General features: G+C 48.7%; 1 protein-coding gene across 3 annotated transcripts in view; it reads left to right on the forward strand.

Annotated features, from left to right (window-relative positions):
* The window catches only part of LOC144145292 (uncharacterized), a 165,982-nt gene extending 159,420 nt beyond the window's left edge, over positions 1–6,562 (forward strand). For all 3 annotated transcript variants that reach the window (XM_077676844.1, XM_077676853.1, XM_077676861.1), the window contains exons 8-9: positions 2,064–2,387; positions 4,671–6,562. In XM_077676844.1, the coding sequence (XP_077532970.1) occupies positions 2,064–2,387; positions 4,671–4,696 (350 nt within the window). In that variant the 3' untranslated portion in view covers positions 4,697–6,562. The remainder of the gene's footprint in view (positions 1–2,063; positions 2,388–4,670) is intronic.
* The last annotated feature ends 3,890 nt before the right edge of the window (positions 6,563–10,452 follow it).

Here is a 10,452-nt window from a genome sequence, read left to right on the forward strand (position 1 = left end):
ATATATTAAATCCATACAGAGAGAGCTGAAAAAGGCTGTAGCCGCGTTTCTCTGAAATCCTAAACATTCAGTTGAACGATGTATCGTCACGGGAATCCAGAGGGTTTTGCTCATCTGGAAAATTCGCTGTAATATTCACGGTGTAGGGGCGACAGAGGGGATCCGCTTATCTTTTCAATGTTGGCGGCGGCTGCGCGCGTGGCGGGAGCCCTTCGGGAAAACGTGGCCGGCTGGGTACAATGATGGTCCTGCTTTACCTACTCACCCAGCTCGCGCTCTCTTCGTCTTCGTTGGCACATGTCAGCGCCGCTGCAATTGTATTGAGTATTCGACGGAGAGTGATCGAGGCAAATGAAGAGATGCGAATATAGTAAGAGCACAAAACTCGCGGGCTGTAATTTATTAGCCGCAACTTGCAGAGTTCAGGGAGAGCAGTAAGGCCCCTTTCTTTTCCCTCGTCATCGTAGCCCGAAGCCTTGTACCTTCCGGGTTCTTTTAAACTCTATATTACTGTAAGAAAACTCGTTAAGAGCGTGAAAAGTATGCGGGCTCGTATTTAAAGGAGCAAGCGTCGTTTACCTGCAACGAATTAAAAAAGAGTGTTTGTTTACCCGCCGGCTCAATTATTCTAAACATTCAACCCTCGAAGGTTTTTCTTGTGTGTATGTGATTCCACTCGAATTTCGGAAACTTTTACACGACAGGCGTCAGAGACACCCATATTAATCAGGGATGTCACCGACAGCTCCCTCGTTATCTTCTGTCACGCTGTAATGAACTGTTGTCGAAAGGAGCGCATTAATAATTCTTTTCGTTGCTGAACGTCTCCCGAGTCATTATAGGCAGCCCTTATAACATGCACTTCTCGTTTTAACTTCCCCGCCTGCTCTTTTTGCGTCGCCAACTCCGGCAGTTTGTTTAAACTTTTGTTGTAGTGTGTGGCAGAAGATTTTTGTTTCCCAATAGAGGCGAAAATATTTTATTTCTTTTGGCTTCTTTCTTTTACTTGGCGCACAAAGCTTTCGCACTGGCAAAGGAAGGACGAAGTTCAAATTAAACAGCTCCGTTATTTCTTTGCCGCAAGCAAACGCGGGCTAAACGAGAGAAAAAAAAAATCGCGGAAAGAAGGAATGTACGTGGTAGAAAAAAAGGCAGGAACGTTGGATGGATTGTAAGGTTTAACGCGCCGACGCAACGCAGGCGATGAGGCGCGCCGTAGTGGAGGGCTCCGGATTAATTTTGACCACCTGCGGATCTTTAACGTGCGCCGAAATATCGTGCACACGGGCGTTTTCGCTTTTCGCCCCCATCAGAAAATCAGCCGCCGCAGCCGGGAATCGAACCCGCGACCTCGGGCTCAGCAGCGCACCGCCTTAGCCACTGAGCCACCGCGGCGGGTTAGGCAGGAACGTTAACCAGGCTGTAGCTATATAGTTTGCTATCCCACACGTTGGAAAGAGAACAATGGGAAAATTTGAGACAGCAGAAAAAGGAAAGTGAGTCACAGAGGGTAGACGAATTCAAAGGTAGTATGCGCACGTACTAACACGCATGCTCCCCATTGTCCTCGAAATGCCAGTCCGCTTCCCGTTGGACGTATAGAGGCTAGGGTATTCTATGGCTGTTCGGTTTTATCCATTTGCCCGGCGAGTGTTTGCACATGCGTGGTATTCGATTCTTGTCCGCTCACCACCGGTACTTACAAAGAGTATCAATAAACTTGCTATTGCGGTATTTTAATAGTTTCTACATTGCAGCCATTAGCGCATCTTTACAAGTGCTCGGCTATGGTAACACGTAAAGGAGCTGCATGACTTCGTATGCTTCAATTTTTTTAAGTCTCAGTTTCTGTTTGGATGTTTCGCTATAGGCTCGTACAGCAACCTTGTGGTATCACGCGTTTCGCCGTAAAGTTTGTAGTTGTGCGGTGCGCCCCGAACCACGACTATTTTTTTTATTGGGGTTAAAATCACGGTCTTCAGTCGAGCGGCTGTTCACGGCAGTACAACGGCAGTCTCCATCCTCTCGATACGCTTATCTGATGTCTGCAATCATCCGGCCAGGTTCCGTGGCACCCTCGGTCTTTGACGAGAGGCGCCAACAGCAGCAGCAGCAGCAGCAGCAGCAGCAGCAGCAGCACCAGCAGCCGTCGGGCCCCAAGCCGCGCAAGACGACGCAGATGACGATCCAGCTGGGCGCGGGCGACCAGGGCTACTGCGGACCCCAGGGGCAGACCGGGGTTGTGCACGTTCCCGAGAAAGTGTTCCCGCACCCGAACGTGCCGGCCTCGCAGCAGGAGGCCGAGCCGGACCCGCGAAAGTACACCGGCGGAAGCATCCCGTCCAGGTCCTTCAGGATGCTCCAGGCCATGACCGGAGAGAACACAGGTGAGCCACCACCGCCCACTCTCCCACTATCTCTTGCAGACCCCTCAATAAGAGATTTCAGCTAAAAAGTCCATCAAAAACAAGCCAAGTTTATTTTCACGGTTTATGCTGCAAGGTTTTCCTGGACGGATGCGGTTACCATAGCTCTGAGTGCCTGGTCGGGCTTTAACTTCAAGCATTGGTACCATCTTTAGATCAGAGGTTAATCAAGAAGGCGGAGAAGGAGAAGGGTTAAGCCTTTTTTTTTTCGAAAATGTGTTTCTCCTATCAAAGGATAGTGTTTTTTCGACTATAGCGTTTTTTTTTCTTGCGAATTTAATGACAGTATTTGGCGGAGTAAATCCTTGCTTGGAGTGGCCGGGGTGACGCGGCCGAGTAGGAACAGATCGTGGGCCGCGTAGCGACAGGGAACAACGGTTTCGTAGCGCGGGAGGATAACTCTTTCCCGGTTACCCAACAGGAGCTTCTGAGATAAATGGACAACTTACGGCTAATCACCCTATGCACGGCCATCTGGGTTTTTCTTCCCCAAAGGGCTTTACCCAAGCTTTAGGCAAGACATGGTCAGAAAGGAGGAGCGAAAATTGCAAAAGAAGCTTAACGAGCCACATCTTTCTGCGCGACAAGCAAACGTACAGAAGACAGGCAACAGGTAATTTTCGTTATGCCATGGTACCGAAGTAATCGTTTTCCACTGAGTATATTGTACATTGATGCAGTATGATTCGTTTTTACCTGTATGAAGGGCGAAGATATATACTGCACACCAGTTTGATTTCTGGGTGCATTTGACAGAGTGTTATACGATGTCTAAAACCTGTCGTTTTGACTGATTTTCCTCTTTGTGTGTGTGTGTGTGTGGGGGGGGGGGGGGGGGGGGTTAAGGTAAATAGCAATATTTACGATTTCGATTCGAGCAGGCGATAACGAGCTTTGGAATGCTGACGAATTTTTATAGAAAACAAGACCTGTCAGTTTCTCCCGTCCTTGGTTTTGTAGTGCTCTTTTGTTTTTTTGTATCACGAACCATCTTGCCCAACAGCACGTTTTGTTGTTTGATTTCTGTATATTTCCGCCTTAGAGAGAAGTACTGGCTGCATAAAATAAATTATCGATATGGTCTAAAGCCTTTCCCTTTGATTTTTGTGATATAACAGGGACGTTGCGGGACTACTCAGTAGCATTTTCTCAGACTTAAAAGGACGGTGGTGCAGACATCAGTCAGAGGGTGTTATTTATCAATCAGCCTCTGCCGAATGGGAATAAATTGGCAAGCATTTTCTAAGCATGCGGTCCTAAAACCAGGCTTAGTGTGATTAGCAAATTTCCAGTATTCAGCAGATTGGCTTGCCAATAAATCTTTATTGGGAGGCTGTATTAGTGTAATGCTTCCGATGAAAACTTTGGCATTGACGCGGACATTATTTATTACGAGGGCTTAGAATATTTTGGCAATACCGATATGAGCCTGTAATTTTCGGAACACTTTTACCGACAATTTTAAGTATAACTTTCATTAACGTATTCGATGTCTTCGCTAGTGTCCTCTTTAGGGCCGTAAGGAGGAGAGATAGATCGGGATAAGGAGGCGAGAAAGTAAGGAATAAAAGAAGGACATACGAAATGAAATCAAGATTAAAAAAAAAAAAAAAACTTCTGGATGCATTCGGTCTGCTCTACCTTAACTTCCATTTGTTTGGTTCATTTTTGTTTTGCCGCTTGGACATTGCAAATTTATTTGCCAATGAGGTGAGAGAGAACAACGAATCCGCGCAAGCTTGATAGGTGCGTCATTAGCCACAGAAAAATAAATGATAATCGCTAGGTATTACTGATTGATAGACAGAAACAGTGCCATCGCCCCCCCCCCCCTTCCCGCTCTTTTCCCAGAACACGAAAATTTTGCTGAGGGTTGTAGTAGCATTGTTCTCCTCCCTTCCACCTTCGCGCGTACGCCACTGATTTGAACCACTAATTTAAACCCCTAATTTTCAGTGCTTGATATATGTCTGGCAACTCTTCTTTAGCGAAATACACACTCCGCACACATGAACCGACAACGGTTCAAAGGTTCAAATTCGCGGTGGTAACACCACATAGTGTGGACAGCGCATATTTCGCTTACCGGAAAAGGAAGGGGCTCGAAACATCTCGTTGTTCCTCATTTTGGTTTAGTGACGTTTGGAGAAGCTGCCTTGAATGCACGCTAACAGTGCTCAGAATGAGCTCCGGGCAAAGTGTACTCCCAGTCCCGCCTTTCATTCGCCCGATGTTACTCCCCAGGAGGCGAAGGAGGCACGGACTTCTAATCCCTGCAGTTTGGAGGTGGTGCACCGAGCAGCGCAACGACAGCCGACGAAAGTGAACAGCCAAGGATGCTGTCCCGCTGTGACTTGCCGCTGCCTTCCGCCCCACTTCTATACGTTGGATGGCTGCGTGCGCCGCAGTGTTGCGGCTTGTTGAGTTTTTTTTTTTTTTTCTCTTTTTTTCTTTTGTTACTTTTTTTTTCTGGTTGTTGAGGCGTGAAAACGACGCACGCTTCTTTCTCTTCCTCGCTGTTACGGGCTGTATACTTATTTTACTCCGGGTGAATCCCGACATCGCAGCACATTTTCATGTAAGACAGGGCAGAATGGAACTCGCAACGTGGCTACACCGTCGATTCTCGCACCGCGCACCGCGTCGCGTACGAGAAGCGATTTTTCTGTTAGGGGCGAAGCACCTTAGGGGCTCGGGGCTGTCGGCGTCTCCTGCCGTCTCATGTAGTCGCGGTACTAAAACACCGGGACACTTGTTTTCCAACGCCTCGCGCTACAATGTTTCATTTCCATTGGCAAAAACGCGCACTAAAAGAACGCACCGGGACACTCGTTTTCCAACTCCTCGCGCTGGAATGCTTCGTGCTTCAGAAACACGAGACTTTTACTGCAAAGCTGTTATACCTCTACCCCTCAACGGTTTCATGCGCGTGGGCAAAAACACTAAGGCGCCAAGGCCTAAGACGCCGAGCGCTCAGCATAGGAACCACATTATGCACGATAAGGCGCCTGTGAACAATGGGACTCGCCGCGCCCCCCACCATGTGTTCCTGGTAAAGGTTATGTTTGCAGATTATTTTTGAAGGCTAGGCAGGATCTAGTGACAGTGGCCGAGCGCAAGCGACAAGCCCGCCTTCTCCGGCGTCCAATCAGCGCGCGCCGTGTGGCGAGAGAGAGACTTACAAATTAATCTTTAAATACACTTACACACTGCATGCTTCGCTCCTCCTCAGGTTTCACGTTAGTGGAGATGGCCCGGTTGTTGTTTTTTTTTTTCTTTTTTATCTACGGTTATCGCCATGATGTCCCAAAGACTGGCTAACTGTAGCCCGCAGGTTTCGTTTAAAGCTGAACATAACAACGAAAAAAAAGAAACGCGGAGGGGAAATTCGAAGTTGAGCTATTCTTCGTACAAAAGCAATCAGATGCGTCAAGCAACCATCAGGGATATGGTTAATCGTACGCACACTTTGAACAAGGAGAGAGTGCATCGCATTGCGCTATTTCCCCGCCGTATATCAAGCTGTGTGCGCCTCGTGACTGCCTCTCCACTTATTCGGCGATACTTTAGCTAATGTTGCGAGAGCTCAGAAAGGTCTAAATTTCGGTCGCTTCTTTCAACTGAGCTACACTGTTCGGTTGAAGTGCTCATTGTAGCCTCTAGTCATAAAAGTGCTGCGTGTCCGCCATTATTACTCTACTCTACTCTTCGTGACCATAGGCTCAGGTTGCATGTTGTTTGGAAAATCGATGTTATTTCTCGTTGAATATTTCTCGTTACGCATACTTAAGTGATAACGCGGGTTTGCCTTTTCTTGTTTCTTTTTACTGGAAGCATTTGCGCGCATTAAGCAGCAGTATGCGTCAAATAAAAAAAAATATATCATTTCTCCGCACTGCCGCAGCTCTATTTGAAAAAAAATGCTCAACTTAACTAAAGAAAATTAAACAAAAACAAAAAAGAAAAGAGGCCGCCGTGCCTTTTCCTCTTTGATTGATTTATCATGCATTTTCTCTTGACCGCTTGTGAGATGAAATGTACGTTTTGTTCGCAGAACTGTAATTTGTGTTCCCTGATCAAAGTGCCTACGCGCATTGCAGAGTTAGACAATAAAAAGTGAAAAGCCCTCAATGGCACCTGGGTCTCCTTATTTCTTTCTTGCGCCACTACCACGTATGTGCGGCAAGTTCGCAAGCACGAAGTGTTTCCCGCACTTTCTTCGAAACATCCACAACTAATTTTCCTCGTTTTACGTCTGCGTTTGAAGATACCATACCCAAATCTTTTTTCTCTATCTTCATATGATACAAGATTCTTTACACCGCATTATCTGCTAATCAGACTTGAATAAACACACCTGGAAAGATATGCCTGGAAGCTTGGCCACCACAGAAAGGACCAGTCGGCCAACTACATCCTTCTGACTGACCGAGCCAGAAAAGCGCCGTTGCTTTTGTTCGGTAGTACTAGTACACCAAAGGCTAGCTACAAAGGTACGTGCTGTGGGGATAAGGCAGTCACTCTAGAATATTACCGAGAACGAACAGTATGAAGAGCCCAGCAGTGTGCTTTCACAGTGGAAGTCACGTGCGGAAGTTGTTCTACCTAATTTGCGGCGTGGTTGACAAAGCCACAGCATTGTCGCCTGTCGCATTAATTGACTCCATGCCGCGTGCAGCAGCAGCAGCAGCAGCCGCGCACTGGTCGCCACTTCCTCCTTGAAGTGATGCAACCGGCGCGTTTCGAATCGGCAGGACATAAACGCGAAGCTGCCCGGCCTCGATTTGGGCCCCGAAAGGGCTAAGGCTGCGGGTGACGAGGAGGGGGAGGAACAAACGCGGACGGCGAGAGAGAAAGCATGTCGCCCCGTTCGGTTGCGCAACCTATATCAGCAGCTGCGAGAACGAGGAAGGGTCGGACAATTGAAACGAGACTTCTAAGCCAGTTAGCGGCGCGCCCCACTATTTCCTCGTCGTTCTTTTCGTGCTCCCGGAGCAGCCGCTCACTCGCTCTCAGTCGGAAGCCGTGCCTCGGCTCTTTCCATTCTTCCCTTCTTCTCACCTCGACAACGCACAAACGGGGGGCCCGATTCTTGCAACACGCACCGCGTATCGGAGACCATCGTGCACTCGTACGCATCGGTCAGTCTGCTCCAACACCCGAGACAAGCGGAAATGTCCGAGACGCGCGTGGCACGCCAGCCTCATATTCCAAGATTGAAATGCCTGGCCGCGCTTTCTCACTTCCGGTATTGACTTCCATTAAGAGCCCAGGCGCGCCTTATAACAGCCCCCCCCCCCTCCCCGCTGTTTGTGTGTGTGTGTGTGTGTGTGTGTGTGTGTGTGTGTGTGTGTGTGTGTGTGTGTGTGTGTGTGTGTGTGTGTGTGTGTGTGTGTGCTTGCGTGCGTGTGTGTGTGTGTGCTTGCGTGCGTGCGTGTACGTGTACGTGCGCGCATGTGTTTGTATGTGCGTGAGAATGCGTTCGTATACGCAACCAGCAGCGATGGGGGCAACCCTGAGTAGAAACCATTTCAGCAGCGTTAATGCACGAAGATAAGGATCAAAACGGCAGGTATAGCCCGAAGGGGAGAACGCGCAAGTCGGAGGGAAGGGGACGTTACGCGGTTGTAAGCGTTCCGAGTCGAGCCGGTCGATCACTTCCTGCTTTGTCGAACGCGCTGCACGTTTCGTGCTTCTTTTCCCTTGGTTTTGTCGTTAATGGCGTATTACACAATCGACATTCCATTCACGACCCAGCCGACGAGGCACACATTTCGTGATTCATTGCTTGCTCTCCTTTTCCTGCCGCTGGCTTTCACGTCGCTTGCCTTGCCGCCTGTCCGTGTCACTCAAGTGTGCGGTAGTGTACGGATCGCACCGCTGTTGTGGCATGTTCCGGTGAGGCTACGGAGGCCGCGGTGGCTCTTCCTGTTTGAGTCTTGTTGGGTCTTTTATACTCGCTTTTTCTGCCGATGCACAATACGGCAGGGCGTACGGATCCCAGAAATGGGTTAACGCTCTCTGGCTGTCCACTCACGAGGCACCTCGGATGGCGACGGTGGGTTTCCAACATGAAGGTATATTTGTGCTCTGTGATCTCAATATCGTGCCATCGATTTGGGAGCGACAACGGACGTGGGACGGGTCCGTAAGGGCTGTCAGGCGCAGATGGGAGCACGGAAGAAAACATATTCTTTCAGATTATTTCATATGGCAGCCCTGTCCTGGATACTAGAAAGCATCTGTGATTGGCAGGTACCGCGAAAGCATCCGGTACGCGGGAGGGCGAGCGCAATCCCAGTTCGACGGTCTGAAACCAAAATTCCATACGGCAAATGCTCCATCGAGCCGTTCGCGCCATTCTATGCAAGCAGACGACAAACGAAGAAAAGATTGCGTTCCGGGCGCATCTTAGCGATGTTTGAACAGAATTAACCCGCATCAGCTTGCATAACTGACAATTATTCTACGGTCAGGCCTATTTCAAGTGTCTGGTAGGCCCCCGCAGCGTGTCTTGTCAACCACGAAGAGACTGCCAGAGCGTCCGGGAGTTCTAAAACGATAAAGATGACCTAGTGCGCGAGTAGGTGTCTTTCCATTGATCTCAATCATTCATTTTCAGCATTAGTCCTTCCGATAGCAAGCGCGATTGTTGCCCATGCAAGGTTCTCAAATCCTAGTGATTATGTCCCTTCTATCTCGCCGCCCCCGCTGGCTGCTCACTCGGTCTTCCTTTCACTTCTTTCCGCATTCACTCTTGGTGGGGATGCAATTTTCCATTTTTTTCGTATTGTCATACCGATCAGCATCACGCACAGTTGGTTGTGTAGCAGAGGATTCGTAGCAGACGACAGACGGTTGATATATATATATATATATACAGTCGAGTCCACTTATAACGATACCGTTTATAACAATATATCGGATATAACGATGAACAGCTATGGCACCGTCCGCTTTGTATGCTTTCCATGGGAAAGTAAACCGCTTATTACAATGCTCCAGTGCCGCGATATCGGATATAACGATTGAATCGGCTTACAGCAAGCACCGAAAATGCGAGGTGCCGCCGGCTCTTCACGCCAACCACGCCGACTCCATGCTCCGCGCTGCGCCTCCCATCCCGTCCACCCATCAGAAAACCAGTCAACTGCGCAGCTTACGAGGAAGCGAGAGCAGGAGTGAAACAGTTCTCCTTCCAAACACCACATCCGATGCCGCCGCTGCCCCGTCCCCGTGCCTGCTGCGTTGAATTTGACTGGGTGCTCTTCAACTACCTCCGTTTTTCCGCGGATCAGACATCAGGGCCGGTGTTTTGGAAACGTCTGAGTGCGTCACTGAAGATGCGATCGTTGCGCAGATACGTGCTACGGACAGCGGTGGCAGTGACAACTCTGACGACGCGGTTGCACAGCCTACTCGGCTAGCACCTTTGCAGGATGCCCAACGCATGATAGTCTCTCAGGGACTTCGTTTCCACCAAGGACCCTTCGCTCAGCTAGGTGAAGCACCTATAGATGCTCTTGCAAACGATGTGCGCCAGCTTCATGTGCAGCAAACAAAGCTGACCGAGTATATGACTTCTTTTCCACAAATAGGTAGCAGTGCAACCTTGCTTGCACGCAAATAAAATGTTTTTAGCTCTGCTACGTCTTTTTATTTAGCAACCCGCATATAACAATCATCGGTTATAACGATGGGATTTACTTGGCACTTGGATATTGTTATAAGTGGACTAGACTGTATATATATATATATATATATATATATATATATATATATATATATATATATATATATATATATATATATATATAGTGTGAATCTATCGCATGTGGCACGTGAGCGAGTTCACCAGTGCGGGCTGGTGAGTTATGTAGGGCGCCTGCAGTCTTCCCTTCTCTCCCCGCCTCCCCCCCAAGTTCCTCTTTCTTATTATTTCGATGAGCGTGCTTAGCCTACCCCACCATCCTTTTTAATGCGAAAGCATCATATGGCCCATTCAGGAAAAAAGCCGGCGTCGGCG

Source organism: Haemaphysalis longicornis, unplaced genomic scaffold, assembly GCF_048455015.1.
Source record: "Haemaphysalis longicornis isolate Haplotype H1 unplaced genomic scaffold, Haemaphysalis longicornis Haplotype H1 scaffold_1, whole genome shotgun sequence".
Classification (NCBI taxonomy): domain Eukaryota; kingdom Metazoa; phylum Arthropoda; class Arachnida; order Ixodida; family Ixodidae; genus Haemaphysalis; species Haemaphysalis longicornis.